The sequence below is a fragment of the Pseudophryne corroboree genome, chromosome 8 (assembly GCF_028390025.1).
Source record: "Pseudophryne corroboree isolate aPseCor3 chromosome 8, aPseCor3.hap2, whole genome shotgun sequence".
Lineage (NCBI taxonomy): Eukaryota > Metazoa > Chordata > Amphibia > Anura > Myobatrachidae > Pseudophryne > Pseudophryne corroboree.
In genome coordinates this window covers 401,567,952-401,595,053 of record NC_086451.1, presented here as the reverse complement: position 1 = coordinate 401,595,053, position 27,102 = coordinate 401,567,952, and the positions used below count along the sequence as shown (strand labels likewise).

The 27,102-nt window shown below is 41.0% G+C and overlaps 1 protein-coding gene across 2 annotated transcripts in view; it reads right to left on the bottom strand.

The window, feature by feature from the left end:
- LOC134949298 (cytochrome P450 2G1-like) overlaps nucleotides 1-27,102 on the bottom strand; it is a 241,137-nt gene that overhangs the window by 35,374 nt on the left and 178,661 nt on the right. For both annotated transcript variants that reach the window (XM_063937794.1, XM_063937795.1), the window contains exons 7-8: nucleotides 11,531-11,718; nucleotides 1,332-1,473 (exon numbers count right to left, since the gene is read on the bottom strand). In XM_063937794.1, coding sequence (XP_063793864.1) covers nucleotides 1,332-1,473; nucleotides 11,531-11,718 — 330 coding nt within the window. The remainder of the gene's footprint in view (nucleotides 1-1,331; nucleotides 1,474-11,530; nucleotides 11,719-27,102) is intronic.

Here is a 27,102-nt window from a genome sequence, read left to right as displayed (position 1 = left end):
ATTATCTTACAACCTATTTGATTTATGGGATAATTACAGATCGGATTTACTGAGTTAGTGCTGTTACAGCACTATATGCAGTCATTATTTCGAGGTTCATGAATATGTGAATAATAAAGTACGCATAATACATAAAGGAATGGACACACCTGCTTTTAATCTTTATTCACTGTATGTGTTTTTCTTACTTTTTTTCACATTTCTTTGATTTTAATACTTCGCTCGTCAAATAATAAAGGACATCTCAAGTCCCAGTATGACAAAAACATTTTTTCTTGATCTACATTATTAGTTATAGGTGGACATTGAAGCCTTTATTGGATAGTATCAATACAGGGGAGCTTATAATGAACTCTTAATAAAGTATATATATTAAATGTCAGCTTTGTTGTGTGCACCCCAGTCATAACTGGTTTCTCTCTCTCTCTTGTCCCCTCACTGTGGGGATTTGATTATATATCTTAACCTAAACCAGTTGGTAGCACCATCAGAACCTTCAATCACATATTGATGTGGACTACCTGTTATTTGCATGTAGATGTGTTATAAACATTAGATAAGGTACCCCAACTCCTTGATTACAATAGCTTCATTTGCGTCTTGGTGCGGGTTACTCTACGGATATGGTGGGAATTTAATCTTTCCATTCTTGGAACTTTGCAACTAGGTCACTACCTGGATTGGATTGCGGGGTTACTAGATCTGTGTTGTTTTTTGGGAGAAGAAAACTCTAATTCTACTCTTTGGGGGTTATTCAATTCATGTCGGATCCTTTCCGACGGAAAGGATCCGACATGTGAGTATTCAATGCCTGGCCAAAACCAACAAGTTTGGCCCGTTCTTGACAATGCCAATCCGCCATTTTTTAAAGTCGGATTGACATTGTCGGAAATGGGGCAAAAACATGTTGGGTTTGAACGTGCTTCCGACAATACACGTGGATCAGCAGCTTAGGCCACCGATCCGCGTGCTTTCTGACAGGTTTCCGACAAGTCGGATTTCCTGACTTGTCAGAAAAAAGGGGGCAGGATTAAATAGGTCGGAACCCCTTCCGACCTAAAACAGTAGGAAACTGCTATCTTTCCGACAAGACGGCAGTTTCCGACTTCAATTGAATATCCCACTTTAAAGGAGACTGGGGGGAAAACATAATTCTGGTTGATATATTACATAATAACATCAGTACAATTAATTACTTTTACAAATACAATTTTAGCATCAAGGACCTCTACAAACTGCTTGTTATGGGTCCCCAAAAGCCTTACTCTGGCCTTGCACTATTTAAAATACATATATCTGAAAGAGAAATACAAGTTTTATTCTGTGTTTACCTGCACCTAGAGGCATGAAGGCCTTATTCTTCTGAAGTTCACCCTTCTCGTTGAGGAAATTTTCAGGATTGAAGTCTGTTGGGTACTTAAAACAGGACGGATCTTTCAGCACAGATGTCAGTATTGGGTAAACATCGATATCCTGGAAACATTACAAATTCCAAACAGATCAGTGATTTTATTATTGATCTTTTTGCTTTATTGCATACAAATCCAATATTTAAATTAGCTGAGTATGTGTTATTACATTGTATTTTATTACAGATAGACTACTGGGGCCAAATGTAATAGACAAGCAGATTTATTAAGCTCGGTGAAGTGGTAAAGTGGAAGGTGATAATGCACCAGCCAATCAGATCCTAACTACCATGTCACAGGCTGGGTTTGAAAAATGACAGTTAGGAGCTGACTGGCTGGTCCTTTATCACCTTCCACTTTATCACTTCACCGAGCTTCATAAATCTGCCCAAGAGTGAGAGTTTCAGAAAGTGAGAGATTTGGTAAGGTTTTTCAGGTTTTTTAAAGTGGCAATCATTTACACTGCAAAACCAGGTTGATCTTGCTGTGTAAATGATTGCCACTTTAAAAAAAAACCTGCAAAACCTTACCAAATCTCTCACTTTTTGAAACTCTCACTCTATTACATTTGGCCCCTGGTTTCAGAATGCCCTGGATGCAAATTCATACTGATTTCAATAGTTCTATAAGTACCAACGTACTAGCCATGCATATGCGGTAACTTATAGTTCACTTGTGCTTGCTGAGTTCAAGCGAGTGGGATAAGCTTTATGGAGAGGGTTTTTTTTTAAATCTTGGAAATAAATAAAGTAGAGCTAGATAAAGTACCAACTAATTGTCTACTATCATTTTATAGGCTGTGATAGAAAATGACATTGAGAAGCTAATTGCTTGTTATAAGCAACTTCTCCACTTTGCCTCTCTCCAAGATTTGCCAAATCTCCCCCATATTGTTTGTGCCTTTGCTGTTCTCTTGATCCCATTCCCATCCATATCCCCTGTTCCCTCACTGCCTTTCACCCTCTCCTCCTTAATAGCCATTGACATTCATGACTCTGTCCTATTACAATTCACCTCCTACCTCACCAACCACTACACAGGGCGCTTCCGGTTTAGCGGTGACGCACTTCCGCCTTTAGCACTCCACATGTAATTAAACATTATGCCAGGCTAAGTGTAATCCTGTGAATAGGTATTACAGAGTTATGATTTAACAACATTGGTCTGCACACTGCCATTCGTTCCACTATTATAGCAACGTGCGTTCCACATGATACTTCCGGAGACTCACTTCCGCCAGTGGCCGCCTGGAACCTAAGAACAATGTGGAATGCAATCAATCTAAGCATTCCACAACTTTAATCGCTAAAATTGAGCTAAAAGTGAGCCCGTAGGGGAGAGTATGAAAGGGCAATAATTTGATTACATAACTTAAGTGAGCGTCCATATAAGAGTATATCAACAGTTACATCATTTTAAGAGGAAGACAACCATTAGTGATAATTGAGAAAATTACATATTTTTTTTAAGTGGCTATATACTATTAGAGTGACAACCTACTCTATTGGATTTTATTTAAACTACAGGGTCAATTTGATGACATTTGGAATTGATTAGTGAAAAATGTATCCGTGCATATAGAACATAGAAAAAGGGTGTGTTTGACAATTATAAAGTTTTTCACTACTCAGTTGGATTACAAAAAAAATCATGTTTAATGACTAGTGGTTATGAAGTACATGATATTTTATCTTATGGTAGTGGATAATTTCACAATCAATTTAGATGTGCTCTTCTTGATACAGTTAGGGCATATAAGTGCTATAAAGAAACATATCACAGTTGTGTGTGTGTGTGTGTGTGTGTGTGTGTGTGTGTGTGTGCGTGCGTGTGTGTGAATGGTAGACCCACTGCTCACATCAATCGAGTATTTATACAAATTGTGAACAAAACCAAAACAACATTATAAACATTTAGACTGACACATTAATAAAACACCTACTAGGGATGTTATTCATTATAAAATGACCCAGAAAACCTACTCTTATAGTACATTGAAAAAAAGAAATAAATAAAAAAGTATTGTGTGAACCTTACACCATACCTACCAACTGTCCCGATTTTGGCGGGACAGTCCCTTTTTTAACGATCTGTCCCGCTTTCCCACCCGCGGGTTACAGTGTCCTGCGGTTCAAGCCACAATTGTAAGAAATTTTGTAGATTACATACTCCAAATTGCATGTGACATAGAGTATGTACCCTTCCATTATCTAATTTATGGCTGACTTGTGTCTTATCTAGATATTTGCAAAATACTGTATACATTTGTTGCACTTGATGCAGCCAAATATTTTTTCTAAGAAATTTCTTTGAGGTGTAGTTGCATTTCTTGTGGCCTGTCTCAATATGCTTGGTGCTAATATGTTTTTAAAGTTTCTGGCCCTACGGAACACTAGGTTAGGCTTAGGTGGAAGGTATGGACCTAAAATGTGATCCTTCAAGAGGATTCCCCAATGACATTCAGTGGCCTTCCTAACAGAAACATTTTCACGATTGTATTGAGTTATGAATGGCTGGCTTTGCCATTCTTTTTTGACTCTTTGAGTTTGGGTGAGCATGTCAACCCTGTTCTTAACAGATGCCTGATGTCTCGCTTCATTGATGAAGGTTAGATCGTACCCTCTTTCTACAAAACAATCATAGAGGAGTTGTGATTGTTGCCAGTAATCATTCAGTTTCAGTTTACAACAATTTCTTCTAACTCTAAGTAATTGTGCATATTGTACCCCATTTTTCCATGCTGAATGGTGGCAGCGTGTTGAAGGGATGAAGCTGTTTGCATCAACATATTTAAAAAAGGTCTTGGAAGGGTACATACTCTATGATTGTTTTGTAGAAAGAAGGTACGATCTATTCTTCATCAATGAAGCGAGACATCAGGCATCTGTTAAGAACAGGGATGACATGCTCTCCCAAACTCAAATAGTCAAAAAAAGAATGGCAAGGCTGGCCATTCATGACTCAATACAATCATGAAAATGTTTCTGTTAGGAAGGCCATTGAATGTCATTGGGGAATCCTCTTGAAGGATCCCACTTTAGGTCCGTACCTTCCACCTAAGCTTGGTGTTCCGTAGGGCAACAAACCTGAAAAACATATAAGCACCGAGCATATTGAGACAGGCCACAAGAAATGCAACTACTCCTCAAAAAAAATCTTAGAAAAAAGATCTGGCTGCATCATTTGCAACAAATGTATCTGTTGCAAATATCTACATAAGACACAAATCAGCCACAAATTAGATAATGGAAGGGTACATACTCTAACGTACCCTGTGACATGCAATTCGTAGTACGTAATCTACAAAATGTCTTGCAGTTGTGGCTTGCATATGCGGAACATTAAGGATTGGGTGATCAAACATAGCCCCCCTAGGCACTTTGCCAAAAAACATAACTCTGAAATCACATTGTCTAATTTCATATTTACAGTCATTGAATTGATATGAGATAACCCTAGAGGTGCGCGATGCCGTAATCGCGTACCGCACAGCAAAGGTTCTCTCCACGAAGGGAAACTAGACGCAACGCGACTAGTTCCCTTCGTGGAGAGGACCTTTGCTGTGCGGTGCGTGATGATGTCATCGCGCACCGCACAGTAAAGGTTCTCTCCACGAAGGGAAACTAGATGCTACATATCTAGTTTCCCCTTCACGGTGGGCAGCGGCAGCGGGCAGCGGGGGGCGCAGCAGCAGCAGATCTTGCCCTGGTGCGGCGTCCTCCGGATGGCGCCGGTGCCCTCCAGAAGGCGGCGCCCCGGGCAAAAGGCGCTCACTTAAGTTATATAATCAAATTATTGCTCTTTAATACTCTCCCCTACGGCTCACTTTTAGCTAATTTTTAGCAATTACAAATTGTTGAACACTTAGATTGATTGCGTTCCTCAGGTTCCAGGTGGCCACTGGTGAAAGCGCATCACTGGAAGTATCCTGTGGAATGCACATTGCTATAACAGTGGAACGCATGGCGTTAATGCATTCCATTGTTGTTAAATCATAACTCTGTAATACCTATTCATGGGCTTACACTTAGCCTGACATAATGTTTAATTACATGTGGAGTGCTTAGTTTCACCACGGTCCACTGTAAATTACAGTTTCTGAGCGGCTAAAGGCGGAAGTTCATCACCGCTAAAGGCTGAAGCGCCCTGTGGAATGCACGCTGCCTACTGGTGGAACGTCCACCGTAAATTCATTCCACCAATAAATATAGCCCCTGAATTCACATTTTTCACACTATTTAATGAACTCCTTTGTGCCTCAGAGAGCAGCGCTGCCTTAAGTATAACCATCACACACTTTATGATATCATTCCAAGACCAATGAGTCAGCTATTTGGTTTATTGGGTTTTAATTGGGAGGAAGTGATGTCACTCCTAGGTGCATTTAAATAGAGGCTCTGTGGCACTTGTACTCAATTAACTGCTGGTGACGAATGCACTGGACTTCTGTCTCTTTTTACCTTCCTCTTTAATTTATAGGACATTTTTATTACCTTTAGAGTACAAGCCAGGAGTATACCATCAAAAATTTGGATTAATCTAATACTGTTTTTTGCTTTAGCCTTTGGGAACATTGGTATGTATATGGTCCACTCATGTATATGTCTCCACTATAGCCTCAATCCCAATAGATTAATATCAATTACCTATTTTTAGATCATTTATAGGATTGATTCTGGTCCCGGACTGGGATAATTTAACTGAGATCCCACATCTGTATATAACCTTCATATTAGGTCATCCACTCAGGAGGGGGTCTGTACCCTGAGCTTTTTTCTCAAAACATATTGCAGTTTATGGGTATGTATTATGTTTGGTATCACCTGTTGTGTTCGTCTTCAGCCCCTATACTAGCAATGGTTTTAATTACACCAGTAATGGTTACACCCTTATATTGTTAATGGTTCTAACTCTTTGGGCCGTCACTGTTATTTCATTTCTTTATACTTGGTGGTTTGAGATATTCTTTATTAATTTGCCCGCAATGTATAGAACAATAGTGTCTGACATTTTACATGTATCATTATTAATGATTTGTTCTGTGTAACAATGTCATTACACATACTGTATTATGATGCTTTTTCTTGTTAGTAAATGTTATGTTTACCACCTAGATCTACCCCTGATGAAGTCATTTTGACAAAACACGTTGGGTATTTGTTGAATTCCATCTGTATTATCTTATATTGAAGGCCATCGAGCCAACTACAAGTGAACAAGATCTTGAAAAATTATTGTACTTGAATTAACAGCCATTTTTTGTATTTACTGTATGTAACTTTGTATACTTTTAGACGACCTGGAAGGGGCCAATTGTTTTTAATTAAAACAAATGTTATTGTTAATCATTGCTTGATGTGATACATATTAGATGGTAAAATGTAATATCAATTCCTGTATTGTTAGCTTCCTCAGATACTATTTTTCTATACTTCTCTTTGAACTCATGCTAACAGGGGGTTCTTTCAGAGGTGTATCACTTTCTAGCTCAAGACTAGGCATCTTTGTTGTATTATATATTTATAAATATATATATATATATACTTAGATGATTTATTCATAGGGTCCCCTACAAGTTTGTTGCTCGGTGCCCCCGCAGACCTTATTCGGCCCTGATGAGTTTGGATGAGAGACGTAGATCATGTGAAGGGTGAAAAGGTCGGGTTGGAAGATATTTTGAGATAAGCAAAAAGATGAAAGTTGGGGTAGTTTGGTTAATTGCCCTGTGTGTGAGTAAAAGTATATTATATTGAATACATTAGAATTCAGGTAACCAATGGAGGGACTGAGAGTCAACCCACAGACGATGAACATCTAGCAAGGAAGATTAGCCTTGCAGTTGCATTCAGTAGTGAGAGTCTCTTTTTGGTAAGATCAGTAAGAAGACTTTTTCAATAATCAATACGGAAGATAATGAGAACATGGAATACAATTTTGGCAGTGTCTTGTGTAAGGTATGGTCATATTTTGGATATGTTTTTGAGATGCATGTAACATGATTTTGAGACAGATTGAATGTTGAGAAAAATGTCCACTTCAGAGTCAAGGATGACATCTAGACAGCAAGCTTGTGGGGTAGGACTGATTGTTGAGTTCTCAACAGTGATAGAGATATCAGGTTAGTAACTGCTATGGGTTGGTGGAAATATAGTCAATTCGGTTTTAAAATATTTAGTTTGAGTTCGCAAAATGACATCCAAGATGAAATAGTAGAAAGGCATTCGGTGACATGGACCAATTCAGATGGTGACAAATCAGGGGAGGATAGGTAGATTTGAGTATCATCCGTGTACAGATGATACGGAAATGTAAAAGAGCCAGTCCCGGAGTTCCCTCAAGGCAACCTAGGCGCCCGCCTAGGGTCCCATGGGTCCCATGGGGCCCTTGGACAGGCATCACAAAGAAATCTGGCCTGTCCAAAATGTACCCCAAAGTAGCACTGTGTGACATCATGCAGACTTTCCCGTACCCTCAGAGTCCCATTGTCTGTACACTGCATGTTAGGTACTTGTAATATACATGTACTATAAGGCAGTTCTGTCCACTTCCCACCTACCATAAAATTTAATTGCTATAGTATACTTAAAAAAAAAAGTGGGGGACCTGTTTACCTGTATGCTTATATCACCATCTATCAATTGCAGGGTTATTTAATTGGGTAGTCAGAATCTACAGTAGCCTGTGAAATTACCCTGGCACCCCAGTAATGTCACTGTTATATTAGGCAGGCACCCAGTGTTTGCATTGTGAAAATGCAATGAAAGCCCTGTGCCACACAGTCGAGAGTTAAGCCCACCATTGTTTGTAGTGATGACTCATCACATGTCATATGCACTAAGCAGGGCACAGTTGCACATATTACTGTGCATGTACCCTAACTCACCACACCACAGCCCCCACTGCAGATGCCACCTCGCAGCACCCTGATGCAGATGCCACCATGCAGTGACCTTCTAATCCCTAGCACTCTTTCAGATCAGAATTGTGAGTTGTGTGTCCAGAGTAATGGGGAGAGGGGCCCCCACCTTTATAGTACTAAAAGGCAAAAACTTAAGGTTAGGGTTTTAGGGTTAGTTTAGGGGTTTGGGTTAGGAATAGGGTATTAGGGTCATGCAGGGTTTAGCAGATTGGGTTTGAGGTTAGGGTACTAGGGTTATGGTTAGGGTGAAGTTTGGGAGAGGCGGGTGTGGTATGCAAGGTCGACAGTAATTAGGTCGACAGGGTCTGTAGGTCGACATTGGTCTCTAAGTCAATATGGTCTAGGTCGATAGGTCAAAAGGTCGACATGAGTTTCTCATGGTTTTTTGGTGTCATTTTCTCAGTACAGTGACCAGGAACCCCAATTAGTGCACCGTGTTCCCTCGCAAGGCTTGCTTCACTCACCATGCTTCGGGCAAGGTTACTATTCTCAATCGTAGTCCACATGGATCGTTAAGTATTAAAAAGGTCAAAAAAAGAAACTCATGTCAACCTTTTGACCTGCTGACCTATGACATGTCGACCTAGAGACCCTATCAACCTAGTAACTGTCGATCAATAGTGGTCGATCAAGTTACTGTCGACTTAGTTACTGTCGACCTAGAGACCGGAGCCCAGGAGAGGCCGAGAGAGGAGGTTAGAGAGAGTAGTTTGGAGGCATGAACAGCAGATTTTGGACTATCAATAGCGATATTTAAATCACCCATTATGATAGTGCAGATGTCAGAGAATAGAAAGTGTGGTAGCCAGGCAGAAAAATCTTCCAGAAATTGTTTGGGTTGCTCAGGTGGGCAACACGCAGATAGAAAGGAGTGTAAATCCTGATAGAATGTACTGATATGTATGTGAAATATTGGGATAGTAATATTCCAATCCCATCTCCTTTATTGTTACAAAGCCTAGAGGTGTGTGAGAATTTGGAGACCACCATGTGACAGTGCTGAAGAGGAGGCCATGTACGATTGTGTGAGCCATGTTTCTGTTATAGCCAACAGTTTGATGTTAGATATGAAGAGGTCATAGATGGATTTTAATTTGTTACAAACAGCATGCATTCCATAAGGCACATTTTAGTGATTTGGAGGGTGATGGGCGACATGTGATGTTTATGAGGTCAGTTGGATTTATATATTGCTGTGAATGTGGGTCAAGTGGATTTGGTGAAATGGATGAAATGGTGAAATGGAGTTGGTGAAATGTCACCAGCTAATAGAAGCAGGAGAGATACATAAATATACTTGTAAGAGGTTTGTGAATTGTTTTTTTTTTATGGTGATAGGTTGTGGATGTTATTGTCAATGTATAAAGATAAGTAAAAATCTCATGAGTGTTAATAAGAGGGGAGTGGATAATTGAGGCGGCAATGTTTACAAAGTGGTGAGTAGCAGGGAGAGTGAATTATGTAATTGCTTTGCAGAGAATACCATGGAGTAAAATGCAGAAAAGCAATGTGTGGTACATGGTGTATTTGAAATAAAACTAAAGTAATTTAGGCTAAAGTTTAAATAAGTTATTGTTAAAGCTATACATTCAAATACCTGTTTACTGATGTTGTTCAGCTGTTAATTTTTAAACAGTGTTGTGAACAATTTGTGTTCATGAACACACATTAACCAGCACAGCTGGAATACCAAAGGAATACTATGGCTAATTAATGCAGGCTGCTCCTCAAGTAGTGTCACAGTCGCACCCACCCTCAGAACTCCTTCCAAGTTAGGTGGTTGTGACTTGGTGTTTTGCTAATTATCCTAAAAGTAAAATATATTCGTTACCACCACAAAAGGCTTCACAGCTCCTCCCACAGTGGCACTTTGGTACGCTTACAGTATATATGCTTTAAAAATCCGCAGCATGTGTGCCTCATAAGGCAAAGGCTAAGAACACAGAATGTCAGAACGAAAAATTTTATTTTAATTTTAAGAATAACTTCAGAGATTACAGTTGCAAAAAAGATTACGATTTCAGACAATAATAAAAGGAATACAGTTTCAGAAAATACAGAATTTACAGTACTACAAAGACATTAGGAATTCTTCACAAAAATAAAAGGTATGGGGCACCCTCAACGCATGTTTGTACCTAAAGAGAAACACACTAGTGTCAGAATGGTAGATGAAAATCCTCTCAGTGTCCTTAAAAATTATTTCTAGCACAGAGAATTATGGGAAAATTACACTTAATTTACTTCACCTCAGACTGGATTATGCAATCAACAACATGAGGGGCCGGATATAATGACGCATGAGTTCGGAGGTCATGCGGGATGCTGGCCAAACTTTTTTTAAAGGGGCAATCACTTACTAGGCAAAACCATGCCTTGTAAATGATTGCCCCTTTGAAAAAACGTCCAAGTTCGGCCGGCATCCCGCACAGCCTCCGAACTCATGCGTCATTACATCTGGCCCCCATATCTGAGAATTCTGGCTAAATGGCATTTTGCTTCATTTCAGGGTCTGACTTCGGCACCCAGATGCAAGTCATGACTTAGTACTACTTGTTACCCCTAATTTTGATTCTGTCACATTTCTTGTCACATTGAAAATAATATACATATTTTTATGGGATGAAGTTACAATGCCACCGGACGAGATCCCGGTGGATGAAATACTGATGCTGGAATCCCGACCAGTGGCATAATGCCGGCATCAAAATCCCAACAGAACTTGGGATCCCGGCATCAAAATACCGACACCTGGAATCCCAAACGATCTTTTAGCGGGACACACTCGCATCCTGCCGCGAGCAGTGGGAGGTTAGGTTTAGGCATTGGAAGGGGGGTTAGGGTGCAGGGATGGGAAGGGGATGGTTAGATACCGGGGAGGGGGGGTTAGGCACCTAGCGGGGAGGGTTAGGTTTAGGTAGCAGAGAAGGGAGGGTTAGGGTTAGGCACCACAGAGGAGGGTTAGGGTTAGGCACCCACAAGGGAGGGTTAGGGTTAGGGCAAGGGGCAGGGGAAAGTTAGGATACATTCTGGGGGGATGTCGGGCTTCCGATATTTGGGATGCCATGGCCGGTATTATGACCGCCGGCATCCCTTCCATCGGTATATCATACCAAATCCATTTTTATTTCAGTTATGTACTTATTACATGTGCTCATGGCTGTTGCCATTTTTTTAAACATTTAACTTTAGTGAAAAATACCTTTGGTAGTGTGTATCCTTTTAGCTTCACCTCTTTTATTGTTTTCCGTGGAAAACCCAATGGAGCCAGGTCAGTGAATCTTTGCATTTCATTGATCACTGCCTCTGTATAAGGCATGTTGTTTCGGTCTTGAATAGTTGGGCTGCGATGTCGACCAATGATGTGGTCAATTTCATTGTGTAGTTTGGCTTGAAATGCGGAAAAAATATAAAACAAAATTCAGGATAATATAAATAATTGTAGCAAAGAGGTTGATGTACTACTACAGTATGTCACTGGGTTAGAAAGTCACTATAAAATTAAGTTACCAACATACAGTATGGGGTTCCTTAAAGATCTATTAAACCTTGCAAAAGAAAATAAATTACGCTGTTCAGTGTTCAGTTGATTTTGAAAATGTTGTTCTTTAAAAAAATCCTTAATTCACTCTACTCAACATTACATTGTTGTTTTACAGAATCTTATAGATGACAGTAGTAGGGTACACAATACTGTTTAGTACAGTCAGTATATGGATGGTATCAATATGAGCAACCTATTTCCCCGCAGATCAAGAATATTGGTGAAGGATGGCAGACTGACAGTTAGTGATCTAGGTCAGTAGTTTATCTATAATGGGAGCAGCCAGATCAGATGCCGCAGTATATGTGCAGCAGATCCCCTCTATTCAATCTGCCAGCAGGACCATATTTCCTGGGAATATTTGGAGACATGGCACAGATGTAGATGATAGTAAATGTTGTGTCACTATGCCAGCTCTTTTGCATTTTCCTGTATACTGTATAAGCCACATATTGAAGTTATTACACTGAAGATGGTGCCAATAGCAGAAAGTGCTGTGGTGCAGCATGGAGCAAGGGAAGAGGACTGTACACAGGTCCCTCAGCCATTAAAACACTTCTGTTGTAGTTGTATGGAAATTATGTGGCATAGTACATCTCACAGTAGCAGGTGAAACTCCAAGTCAAGTATCCAAGCAAGTAGAAAACAGAAAGAGTAGTCAGAATATAGGTCAAGGCAGCTGTCAGAGAGTAAGAGGGGTCAGAAAGAATCCAGATACAAGGTTAAGGTAAGTAGCAGACAGTGAGCATGTTTCCCAACATTTGGGAGGAATGGATTGAGACACCATAGATGCTCCTTTGTGCCACACCCCCATTGTGCCAAGTTGGGGGGATGTCAGCATATCGCTTCCCTGTTCCTACTCATCTTGTGGGACCTGCCCAGTATTCTCCAAGCCTTTGCTATTTTAGTCATGTTAAATGGAAGCACCCTCCTTTAGATTGGTGGTTGCTGACCACCTCTTACATGTTTGGCTGTGCCAGTCATCCATGTGGGTCCACCATAAGTTGTGTCTAAGGGAGAGTGGTACACCAATGAATGCTTTGGTGTTTCTTACAGCTAGATAGTCTGTTAGCCATTCTTTACTTGCCTCCATATTCCCTTCCCTCCTCCTTTCCCTTAATATTTTTATCAATAAATTTGATATATATCTTTTCAACAATGACTGTGTACGTCTCTTTATTTATGATTATTTGGATATTGACAAGTTATTGTTAGAAATTAATTTAGCATCATGGCCATGTCTTGTGGTAGGTCATAGGCCATCAGTGAGTTTAATAAATCTATGAATCAAAGGCAAGATGATCAGTCGGTCAATTTGCAGTATGAGTCAAAAGCAAGAATCAAATGAAAACATAAACTAAACAGATACAAAACAATCTAGCAGAAAACACTGAGTCAGGAAAAAGGAAATATATTTAATTTTGTGTTCCTTTGAACCAGAAGTCAATTTATATCCTATAAGTCATTTGAAGCAAGTTTAGGAGCTCATACTCCTTCCTGGCTGCACTTCTAATATCACTTTGGATGTACTGAAAGTGTCACTTTGACGTTGTCAGATATTGGTGGTAATTTACAAGATTGATAATTACAGTAAGGGGGACAAGGCCAGGACTGGGATTCAAGAGGTTTGTTGCAACTTCAGAACATGGGTTCAACAAAGGGACTGGAACAACAAAATGCATGACAACCTTAATCAAATAGTAAAGGTAATGAGACTTAAGGCATGTACACACTTGTACAATCATACTTTAGGTACAATTTTATTTCTGATTACACTTATGATTGGAAGTCCTGATCAAAGTGCTCATTTGTGCACTCCTTTACAACCAAACTTTCAACCCACAAAACCCATCTGTATAAAAAACTATTTCTGCTAAAAATATTGTCTATGCAGCTGGAAGAGCTTTGGCAGTAGCAGCAGAAAAAATGGTTGGAAGTGCGTTGACACACCATATTTGTATGATACTGTACCATTGCATCTGATGAGACAGTTTATAAAACCTGATCTTCAGATGCAACCAGTTTTCTTCTGCTGTAATATAAAAACTCTTAAGATATCTCATGAATAGGTCCGGAATCAAAAGAACTGTCCAATGAGTGTATACTGTAGGTGTGAACCTAGATTTAGACAATGCAGTAAGTTAGGCATCAAAGACACCAAGCAATGCTAGACAGGTTGAGATCACAAAATATTTAAGAAACCTGAATTATTTTAGCATTGTTTGCTCAGGGATTACACTGGAGCACTCATTACTGCGCAAGAGCTACCACAGCACAGAGGTCTCTGCAGAACCCCACGGTTGCATTGTCAAAAACTTCCCTGTTGCTACTTGTAGTTCTAACCAGAGATTTCTCCAGTGGTAATCTTGGTTTATCTTAGTAATACCATCAACATAGGCAACTATAGTGATGCAGCGTGATGACCACTTACTAAGAAATGGAAAGATTAACTTTTTGGTCTTTTTATAACTACACTTAGCAAAATCTGAAGATAGAGTAACGCTTTGCCATATTTATTTGGAAAGAGATCTTACATTATTTTGTGGTATCGTGCACAACATGGTCACATTACATGGACATACAAGAGCCATTATGTATTGCATCAACTCTGTGCTGACACAGGGGGGTATATTTACTAAGATTCGTATTTATGTCGATTTGAAGGGAGATTAAACACAACTGACATCGAATGTGTGAAATTGCAACTTTTTTAATTTATTACGCCTCATTTACTATGCTGTCGTGTTTTTATTATTTCCATTTTTCGATGTCGATGTCATTCGTGTTTTTCCAAGGTAGAATGCGGCCGATTTTGTGTTTTTGCGGCCGTGTTGTCATGTTTTTTTACGAAAGCGTCATTTGTCGGTTACGGCAGTGCTTTTCAGGTCCCGGACGCGTTTTTTTACTAAGTTTAGTTTTTGTCACTCGTCCGTGATTGGTTTGTTTCGTGATGGAGGAGTGTCAGTGCTCATTACTATAAAACCGCCCCAAACCACCTGAACCTCGTGGGTTTAGCTAGTGGAGAGGTGAGAGGAAGTTGTGTTTGGTGTTGGAGAGTTGATAGGAGTTTTTGGCGGTTTTTGAGGTGGTTTTTGGCGATTGGTGAGTGCTGTACTGTGTGTGTAAGTAGTCTTGTCATACTTGTTGTGTAGTTATTTAAAAGTCTGTATAGTTTTTTGTCCTTGTTTTTTTTTAAAGTCTATTGTCATTGTTTGTGAGTGAGTGTGTGTGTGCTTGGTGTGTGGTGTGTAGTGGTAGTGGAGGAGTGTGTTTAGTGTTTTTTTTTCTCAGTGTTATTTGTTGTTTGTCCGTAATATGTCCCAGTCAGAGGTGAGTGAGAGGGAGGAGGTGAGTGAGGTGGAGGAGGTGAGTGTGGTGGAGGAGGTGAGTGAGAGGGAGGAGGTGAGTGAGAGGGAAGAGGTGAGTGAGGTGGAGAAGGTGAGTGAGGTGGAGGAGGTTAGTGAGGTGGAGGAGGTTAGTGAGGTGGAGGAGGTTAGTAAGGAGGAGGGCGAGGTTGCTGTTGCGGACTCGAGTGAGAGTGATAGTGATGGTGCTGTGGCTCCGCAGCCACGCACCACTACAAAGACTGGGTGCAATGTGAAGTTCAGCTATGCAGAGAATATCGCATTGGTGCGGGAGCTGATGAGACATCATCGTCAGCTGTTTGGCCATGATGCTGCCAAGGTTCCTTCACGCAGGAAGAGTGTTCTGTGGGGGAAGGTAGTTGCGGCAGTTAATAGTGAGGGTGTGGTGAGGAGGACCGAGGACACGTGTCGTAAGTGATTCTACGACATCAAGCGGCGTGTCAAGGCTAAGATGTCTAAGGAGGCTAAATCAGCCAGACAAACAGGGGGTGGCCACCCCTTCCGAGCGTCATATCGTGAGTGGGAGGAGCCTGTGCGTTCCCTTATTCCACCAGAAGTGGTTGGTGCGACTCATGTCCGGTATTCGGATCGCCCAAGGCAGGATGGTGAGTTTTTTTTTATTTGCCTTTATAATTAAAACATCTGTGCTTTGTCCTTAGTTGTCACAAAAGTATTCTAGCTAATTGTGATTGTAAGTTGGTTCACTCTTCTAATGTGTTGGTGATGTAGTTTTAATCTGAAACAGTTATGTTTTTGTCCTTTGTATTGTCAAGTTAGCAGTTGACCTGGCCCTTTTGCTGGTTATGTTAAGAAATTGAACCTTTTTGTGGTTTACTTTAAATGAAGTGTGAGTCATGTGTTTTTCGGAATTATTTTGAAATTTATTTTAATGTAGTTATGGTTATTGTGTGTTGTTCTGGGTTGTCCTTTGTGTGCTTGATGTGATTTTTCATGCAGATTCTAATTGTATTATTACATTTTTGATAATATATTTGTTTGTAGTGTTTTGTTGTTAGCACCAAACAAATATTAAAAACAGAACAATATTCTGGTTGTGTTAAGCTACCACGGTTGGGTTTTTAGTAGTATAATATTGTAAATTCGGCACCTTTGTGTATGGATTGTTTGGTGTAATTAGGTCATAATTTAAGTGTACACACCCAATGAAGTCAGGCCGAAAAGCATAAGCAAAGTTTGGTTTACTTCTCATAATGTTCCTCATATGTCTACATCACAATAAGGTTTTTGCAGAAACATATAAACATAATATAATGCTCATAAGGACAATCTTCATATTTCTACAGTACGAAAGAGAGGCAGCACAACCAGGTCACAACCCACACTGCCAAGAGATGCAGATGCTGGCGATACAGGTAAGAATTTAGTGTATACACATATTCTGAAAACACATATAAATGCAGAATTATAATGTTTATATTATCACATAGGTCAATCTTCATCGCACACCCCTCCACTAAGACGACCATCATAGGGCTCAGATAGTCTCCGTAAGATGGGTATAAGAGACGCCGGCTTGAGGCGGAATCTCCAGCCGCATCCTCACCACCACAACGGTGCATCTCTACTGTGTCGGCCCAGCCACCACAAGCCATTTTGGCAAGTCCACAAAGCGAGGAACCACAATCCACTCAGCTGTCTGGTGAGTAAACATACAAATTAATTTGTTATTTTTCAAAAAACAGTGTTTGTGCACACCCCAAAATTTGTAATTTAAAAAAACACTCATCCTTGTATTAATCCCCAACAGCAAACACATGGGGGTAACGTTACTAAAATGTTTTTTTTATTTAAGATGTGATGTTGGCCATAGCAACCAATGTTAATTTTTTTTTTATAGAAGCAGCTACATAAATGATAAGTCTAATCCGATTGTTTGTCATGGCCAACATCACCAGTTAGAAAGTTCGGACGCCTTAATACATTTTCAACCATATTTTGAAATTCTTTAATTTGCACTATATTTCATCAAGTTTTGGCCACACCACTGACTGCCTTGAACAATGCATGAGTGTATTGCTAAACACATTTAATGTATTGTGTTTGTTTTACAAAAGTAAGCTTCATACACAATATGTAAATGTTTTAATTTTAATATGTTAGAGTTCTACGTGTTAGCACATTAATTATGGCTCAGAGTCCAGCAATTCCCAGAAACATTTTTGAACTGAGTAGGGAACGTAAGAAGCAACATATTTATAAAATAAGGTGACATAAATTGTAAAGTTTACCCCACACTCTCTTTATATTTTTAAACATGAATATTAAGAAGTAATGCATGTTGACATAAAGCTCAAACCAAACAGATGCAAAATATTAAATAAATAGTGGCTGTCTTCAACCCCATACAGAACCACCCATCATGGCCGAGGATACCCAGCAGGAAACTGACTTGCAGGAGTCGTACACACTACACCTGCAAGCGATTGACCCAAACCAGCAAACCACGCCGCAGGACATAACCCGGCCACCCCAAACATCCCACAGCCCCCAATTGAGCCCAACACCACCCCAGCCACAAATGGGCCCAGAGTTTTGGTCCAGTTGGGCCACACAACAGGCACAACACTATGCCTGTCTGAACACCCACAGCCAATACCTTGCCAGTCTGCCCCATCATCTGCCTAGACTCAGTCGGAACTCAGGCAGAGTGATTGTTCAACTTGGCAGAGTAGCAAATTCTATGGAGCAGATGAGGGCAGACAACAGCCAAATGAACGCTAACTTACAAAGATTAATGGACGACCAACAGCGGCATCAACAAGCCCTCAAACAAATTATACAACATAACCAATTAATAAATGAAAACCTCTCCCGAATCATTGCCGCAACTACACAACTCACAGCAAGCCTCAACAACCTGAGCCAAAGCATCAATGTGTTGGCAACACACCAACAAAGCTCCAGCTCAGGAACAACAACACCGAGCCAGACCCCAGTTACCTCCCCAGTTAGACGATCCAGCAGAACCAGGACCAATGAGCCATCCCAATCCTCTGCACCAAGCAAACAAAAATCAAAAAAATGATCAAGCCTGCATCAACAACTACAGAATTTTATTAGAAAAGTAACAATTATCTAATTGATTCACACAAAATGCCAGAGTTGAAGGTAATAAATTAATAATACGCAATATGTGTAATGTTTCATTTGTTATTGACTGACAGTGTAAGTTTAAAATGTTATTGCCTAACTGTAAACAACATGACAAATAACAAACAATAACGCATCACACACAGAATTAAGACCTACAAACATTTTAGAATTGGGGTTATCCAAGGTTAATTATTAATAAATAAGACTTACCGGTAAAATAATGCATAATCACTTCTTGCCTTACCTGCCTCCCTACATCTGTCCTCACACTGTCGCCAGATGTTTCTAACTCACCTACTTGCTGACTGTTTTCTTCATCAGCAACATGTGGCAGATGTTGGCGCAAACACATGTTATGAAGAAAACAGCAGCAGAACACAATCCTAGTCACCTTTGAGGGACTATACAACAAAAGCCCGGCAGACTTATCCAGACACCGAAACCTAGATTTCAGCACCCCAAAACATCTTTCTATCACATTCAGCGTGGACTTATGTGCATTATTATTATTGTGTTCAGCAGGAGAATCAGGTTGGGACAATGGAGTAAGGAGCCAAGAGTAGCAGCCATAACCACCATCACCTGAAAGACAGATATAGCCAACATTTGGACATGTGGTTTAGGAAATTATCAAACAACATAATGACGATGTTGAGGTTAACACACATACACACAACAAACTTGGAACATACCCAGCAGCCAGCCATCAGGCATTTGTCCGACATCAAACTTCAAAGAGGGATGACTGACTGAGGATGAAGGAGTCATGGCAGCCGCCAGGGTAACCCGCAACAACACTCATAATTTTTATATTTGCATCACAAACCACCTGGACATTAGTGGATTGGCCCATATGTCCATTGGTATAAATATATTGCCTGCCCCTAGGTGGTCTCAGCGCAACGTGTGTGCAATCTATGGCACCCAGCACATTGGGCATGCCAGCAAGCTCATAGAAAGCTACCCTGACTGCATGCCACTGCGACTCCTGGGTAGGGAAGCAGATAGAGACATCTATGTGGGGATTCAAGGCATCCAAAACCTGAGCAGACATTACAAAATATAAGGTGAGTGTCATGACCTGTAATAAATACTATACTGTGTTATATTACATAACAGAAGCACCACTTAGACATAGACGTGTATGTATGTTTTAACTCACCTGATTTAAATATTTTGAAAAGGTGGGCTGGGAGATACCAATTACATCGCCAGTCACAGCCTGGAAGCTACCTGTAGCCATAAAGTGCAACACAGCCAGGAGTTTGTGCAGGACTGAGACAGAGCGAGAGCGTGCTGTCTCAGGATCTAGGTCCAGTTTGACAAGGTCATACAGACGGAAAAATGTTGTTTCTATTTAGCCGGAACATCTGTATAACCTGGTCATCGGCCAATGCGTTCAAGTTTAAACGCCCCCTAAAAATACGAGGCCTGCGCAGCCTCCGCGGCACCTGTACAACCTGCTGACCATGTTCAGTTTCCTGGCCCTGGTTTATTGTAGCCTCATGGAGCAGTCTCAGGTATCCCCCAGCAAACAAGAAATCAGTACTACACACGGCAGCAGCCATTTCAGAGTGAGAGATTAGAAAAATGTGCTTGGGTCCCTTTTAAAGGCCAAAAAATTCAGGTGCGATTAATGTAGAATTGGAAACACATGTAAACACGCTTCTCAAAAGCAGATCTACTTTTTTTTTCGTTTTTTTTTTACGAGTCGTTTTTTTTCTCGGCCGCAAATGCATTTTCACCGTAGAGATTTCAAATACGAATGCATAGTAAATGACCGAGTTCTATACCTAAACAGCCGCGTTTGACCGATGGTGTATTCATTCGTATCTTTGGAACACAGCCGTAAAAAAAATACGAATGCCCTCATCACTGCCGAGATTTGTGTTTAGTAAATGACCGAGATGACACTTTGAAGAAAAAACAACATCTCTGTTAAAATCGGGAGCTTAGTAAATATACCCCTGGATCTGCAGGGCCAGTTCTACCATTAGTTAGCTTTAGGCGGCTCCCTTGGGGCTCTGTCCACTGGAGGGCACCACTGAATTCACCTAGCAAAAAGCTGAAGGATGTAGCGAGTAGGCTGCAGTTTTGTAGTGCCAGGGACCATGGATGTTGGCTGTGCCAGGAGAGCATTGAGGATGGTGGCTGCAGGTCAATGCAGCAAAATGACTGCTGAGCATGGGGAGTGCTAAGACATTGATTTTTCATTTGTTCATTGTGTAACCAGGCACAAGCCTGTATATGCTATGTTTAGTGTCTAATTCCAGGAGAGACACTGTGTTTTACCGGAAAACCTGCCTAAGGGTCCTTATTTCCTCTAACTATTTTACATATGGTGGCCCATACTCTGGGAAAAAAATTCACTACTGAGTCGCCGTGCAAACACCAGACGCCTTCGGCGTGGCCAAGGATTTTAAGGCAAACATTCTGGTTTATGTGAATAATGGTCAGTGGACCTAAATAACCATAGTTATTTTAAATCACTGGGTAATTTGATGTGTTATGTGATATAAGCTGCCACTGTGAAAACAAACAGTTGCTTATTTTATTTTTCCTCATAAGTTGAAATACTGTCTGTTACATCCTACAAACATGACCCTCTCCAGGAGGGACAGAATGCTCTGCTCCTGGACTTCCCTCTTAATGTATGATTGTCATCACCTGTGCTGAAACACCTTTCTTATATATTAACCTGTTCAAAACAGGTGATGGCAATCATAAATTAAGACATAAGTCCAGAAGAAGAGCATCCTGTTCCTCCTGAAGAGGGTCATGTTGGGAGTTATGCTGTTATTCACAAGCTAGGTCTTGCTGCTGTTTATGATCCAGTACACCTGATAACTGAGCAGAGCTCACGGAGGTTTAATTAAGCATTGTATTGATTAAAAGGGAAAAACAGTTTTTTCCAGTGTTGTTAAACCATGTGTTGCTAAAAAAAACAGTTTTGTTTTTACTAAATTTGCTAGCTTCACATCAAAAGACAGAAGAGCAAATGTTACAATTAGTGACCCAATCAATGGGCACAACAAATGCTGCAGGCCATCTAAAGAAAATGTCCACTTTAGATTACCCAGAGGTGTATTTGTTAATATATCTCCCCCGTTCCCCAACTTCGCTGCTTGGGCATCACTCTTGATTCCTCCCTCTCCTTTGCAACCCACATCCAAGCTCTGGCACAATCCTGTCAGTCCCAGCTACGCAACATTGCTCGCATCAGGCCATTTCTCTCCCAGAGTGCAACTAAACTTATCATCCACTCACTGGTCATCTCACGACTCGACTACTGCAATGTTCTCCTCACTGGCCTCGTTTGCTCCCATCTTGTTCCCCTCCATTCTGTCCTGAACTCCGCAGCTAGGCTTATCTTCTTCTCCCGCCTCTCCACATCTGCCACTCTTCTTCAACAAAATCTACACTGGCTCCCATTCCCCTACAGAATCCTCTTCAAACTCCTCACCCTCACATACAAGGCCATCTCTAATTCCACTGCTCCCTACATCTCCAACCTCCTCTCCCTTCATATTCCCTCCTTCCCCCTACGGTAGACCAATGACCGTCGCCTCTCCACTGCCCTGGTCACTGCTTCCCATGCTCGAGTTCAAGACTAAGCCCGTGCTGCACCACTTCAGTGCCACTTCATTAGACTCTCCCCGACCTTGCAAAGCTTCAAACGGGCACTAAAAACCCACCTATTCATGAAAGCATATCCTCCTGATGCATAACCTAGTCCTGAGGCTGCTCCTCCATCCCCCTGCCTCATTCCTTGAACATCTCAGCTTTGCTTAAATACTGCCATCAGGCTACCTCCCGCTTGCTTGCACCTCATGTCATCTGTCTGTCGACCCTTCCCACTAGATTGTTACCTCTTCAGAGCAGGTCCCTATTTCCTCTTTTTATCTAAGCCCTCTTCTCAACACATTTCAGTCGCAGCTCTCCCCTACTCAGCGACCATCTTTACCTGCTTTTTCTCCTGCTTGTAAAGGTCCATCTCCATCCATGGCCACCAGCCCCTAGTAGTATGATGATCACTCCCTCGCTACTTACATCTTAGTTGTATTATATCTTGAGACCTGCGGTGCTCTTTGTTACCTGTACTCTATTTCTGTTATTTATTTACTGTAATGCTAAGTTTTGTCTCCCTGTACTGTCCTTTGTAAGGTGCTGCGAAACACTTGTGGTGCCTTATAAATAAAATGTAATAATAATAATATTTGAAAGGGTGGCACAGCACTTAAAATGGACAATGGAAACTTGGGCTGATAAGCCTGCCCCTATCTTACCACTGAGGCTACGAACGCATATACTGAGCTATCCTCTGCTGATGCAGAGAAATATGACTCAGTTAAAAGTACCATTCTAGCCTGGTCAGGTCTCACTCCTGGGAAAGTGCAGCACTTCTACAAATTGGCCCTATTACCCAATTCCAGAAGCAGGTGGCATAACTCGCCAGACAGGGGTGGAGTTGGCTCCAGTTTGAAGACCACATTGCCACTCACATTGAAGAGATGGTGGTAATTGACAAGTGTATAAGAACCCTAGGACACTATATGCAGTGCTGGGTCATACACACTGATTCTCAGATTTGGGAGGAACTAATTAAAGTATTGGAGTGGTATGAGACTGCAGGAAATATGTCAAAGTTGCCAGAAAAGAAACCAGGGAATGGACAACAGTTAAGATGATACCTCAGTGGCCTGTTCCCCCATCTGTCACCACTCCACAAGGAAACACAGCTGAAGATGCGAGTCATTTGTTATGAATGTGGGAAGCCACGTCATATAAGATGGGACTGTCCTAGAAAAATAGAGCCTATAGAGTGTGGGGTTGCTAGAATGGGCACAAAGTACCCCACTTTTTGTACAATGGTACCCCTGGATTCCAGACTCCCATTAATGTGGGAAAATGTGTTACTAAATGGCCGAGAGGTCCCAGCTATTATAGAATCAGTCAGTGAGCTGACAATGATCTCAGAGGCCATACTTCCCAGGCCACTGGAAAAGGTGCCAGGGTTTGTGAAGTACTCTGCATTTATGGACCCACAGAAATCTTCTGCAGGGTGCGAGTGAACCTCACCATAAAGGGTTGCACATATGAGGTGGTTGTCGCAGTTGGTCCTAAGCACCTCTATCCTCTGATATTGGGATGCAATTGTCCAGGATTTAGTGAGCTCTTAAAGTAACCACAGTGACAAAACCACTCTAAAGTCTCCAAGGCCCTACCTCATAAAAGGGAGAAGAGTAGAAAAGCGCGTCCCATCCTATTTGGAGAAGGAACATCTGACTTACCACTATTGAATAAGGATTCCCCCAGTCCAGATTGGGATATGCTGCCAGATGACACAGACCTGCAAAGTTTTGCCCGGGAACAACAAAATTATGCTGTCATCGGGAATATCATGTCTTTTGGCATAGAAGTTAAAAGCGTGGCACAAACTGCCTAATTAACGGAGGGCAGTCCATATTTTGTCCCTAAAGCCGATCTGCTATATAGAGTCAAAGTGGAGCAAGGGACGAAGACTGAGCAGTTATTGGTGCCCAGGGTACATATACCACTAGTGTTGCGAGCCACTCATACCCACCTTTGGGGAGGTCATTTTGGCAAAGAGAAAACACTAGAACATATTCTGCGCCAATTTGTTTGGCCAGAAATAATGGCTAAAGTAAAAAGATTCTACCAATGATGTCCCGTGTGCCAGAAGACCAGCCCAAGGCCTCATTTGAGGGCACCACTAGTGCCTATGCCTATTGTTGGGGTACCATTTGACTTCATTGCAAAGGATCTCATTGGTTCTTTGGAAAAATGTTAATGGAGTAACCAATATGTCTTAATAATTTTGGATTACACAACCCGCTATCCAGGAGCGATACCCTTACAAAATATCAAAATGGATACTATTGCCAAATAAATAATGCTCTCCTTTTCTTGCCTCAGATTCCCTAAAGAACTCCTTACAGATCAGGGATCCCATTCATGTCACAAGTAATGGCAGAGCTATGTAAGAGTTAGGATTAGTACGTCTGCATACCTTAGTTTACCACCCACAGAAAGGATGGGTTGATGGAAAGATTTAATAGGACCGTAAAGTCTATGGTCCACCAGGATGTCCTATATAGTAAATGGGAATGATATGAAGTACTCCCTTACCTCATGTTCGCAATACGTGAAGTAGCCCAGTACTCAACTGGGTTCATCCCTTTCAAGCTTCTTTTTGGAAGAAAGACTAGAGGATTTTTGGACATTTTCAAAGAAGGCTTGGAATAGCAGACGGTGCATGAACCAAATGTCATGGAGTTGGTTAGAACACTGTATGAGCGACTGTATAAAAAAGGGCCTATTGTGTGCGAAAATCTTATACAGGCTCAAAGTCAGCAGAAACAAGCCTACTGTATGATGTTTCTGCACAAGAGTAGAAGTTTTGTCCAGAGGACAAAGTGTTACTCTTAGTACCGATGCAGGAGAGCAAGTTGTTTGCCCATTGGCATGGGTCCGTCAAAGTAGTGAAACCTGTGGGACCAGTAAATTATTGACTGGCGTTCTGGCGGCGTTATTCCCATATACAACATATTATTGTAATATTAATTTCAAGTGTGCCCTAGAAAGACTAAACAGTCTTCTTGCTTCTTTGCAAAACCCCACAAAATAGTTTATTCTGAACTAATTTCTGGGAGCACCACCAACCTAAAACTACTCAATAAAAGCCTTTGGGTAGAGTCAGCAGCCTTATGTTGGTTAATATGGATATATCTTTAATTAATCTTTGATTGAATTTTTGATCTATACAATCCAATCCAGTGCAGATTCCAAACCTCCCTTGTACCAATAAATTACCATGTCAGGTAGCCAGGAAGAAGACATAGAGAGCAAATATACCATATAAAACTTGCTAAAACCTTGGCAATACGGGATGTTGGTTCCTGTGCCCCTGGCTAGGTCACTTGATTCGTCTTCTGTCTCTTTGTAAGATACTTTCTCTGCGAAGCAGCAGAAAAGAGTAGAACCTGACATCTGTAAGGTTGCTTCTCTGCCAGAGCATTCCTCATTCATGCGGTTTCAAGAAGACACACCTGGGAAGGTTATTCAAAAGGCTGATTGGTACCAGCTGTTGCATCAGGAAAACTGTGCTTCACCAAGCTTGGAAAAGCGAAAGGGGGAATATGTGGTGAGAGGGATTATGTCTCACCACAATTGGCCACATTTCCATGGGAGGAAAACAAGACCTGCACATTCTGCCACTGCAGTAGTAATCTGGAACTTTGGGATTTCTGGGATGCACAGCTTAAAGTGGGAAAATAGAATTCCAGGTTTTCCAGCTCAATTAGAGCCAGCAGGAATTCAGACGCAGCAGAGGGGTTTAAAACTCCATACACAGGTCCAGACTGGCCCACAGGAAATTCCCTGGTGGGCCCCACCGACTGAGGGCTCACGCCATCCTCTAGGAATCAGGATCCAGACTGTGCTTTTGAACATATATATATATATATAACCCTAACCCGAAATACACCGGCAGTACAAAGAGACTGCGGAGGCGGCGGTCAGGACAAAACAAAAGGCAAGCACACCAATTACAGACCACCTTGCCAGAAAAAAACTTAGTGTTTAACCTTTAGGATCGCACGTTAACGGAGGACGAAATACGGGTCCTAAACCTGGGTCTTTCATTTGCCCGGGTGACTCCATTTAATTCCTTTGAGTGGCAAGTTGAAAACCACCAATTGTCAAGAAAATTACGCATGAAATTTTTTTTTAATAAACATCCTTCTACATCTAGCAGAGACTCTAATGATATTCCTACGGCTTTGGCTAACATACAACCTCGTTCTAAATTTGATCTAGCTTCTAGCAACCATTCTTTAAAAACTTTCTCACGGTATTGACTGAGTCCATTCCTTCTTCTATACCACAGACTCGAAAATATCACAACTTATCCATCAATGAACGTAAAGTACTATCGTCATTACAGACTTACAAAGACATCACAATCCGCCCATCGGACAATGGTGGCTCAGTTGTGGTACAGAATTTAATCAATTATAAATCTGAAATTTATGGACAATTGGCAGACTCTAAAGTATACAAAAGATTATTAGAAGATCCGCCTAGTTGTTTGAAAAGACAAGTGGACATTTTGTTGTCTCAGGCGGTAAATACAGGTAACGTGTCTACTGAAATAAAAAATGCTTTAACAGTTGCATTTCCTTGTACCCCATAGTTGTATACCGTACCCAAGGTACACAAATCCTTGGACTTACCCCCTGGCAGACCGATTATCTCTGCAAGGGGGTCCTTATTTCATCCAATAGCAATTTATTTGTATAATTATTTGCAACCTATTGTGCAGGGTTCTGTATCGTATTTCCGTGATTCCACGGCTTTATTAAACATTTTGCAAGATATCAAATATATTCCATCTGATTTACTGCTTTGTACTGCTGATAGCAAAAGCTTATACACGGCTATACCACACGATACAGGTTTACAAGCAGTTAGACAACTCATCACATTTAATTCTAAATACAAAGGACCTGACGTAGAATTTTTAATGACACTTCTGGAATTTACACTTACTAAAAATTATTTTTTCTTTGACTGTAATTATTACCTACAAATGGCGGGATGCGCTATGGGATCTCAGGTAGCTCTGTCCCTGGCCAATTGTTATACGATCCAAACGGAATGTGAAATATTTTTCACAGATCCAAACATTATGACTAAGTTATTTTTATATAAATGGTACATAGATGATCT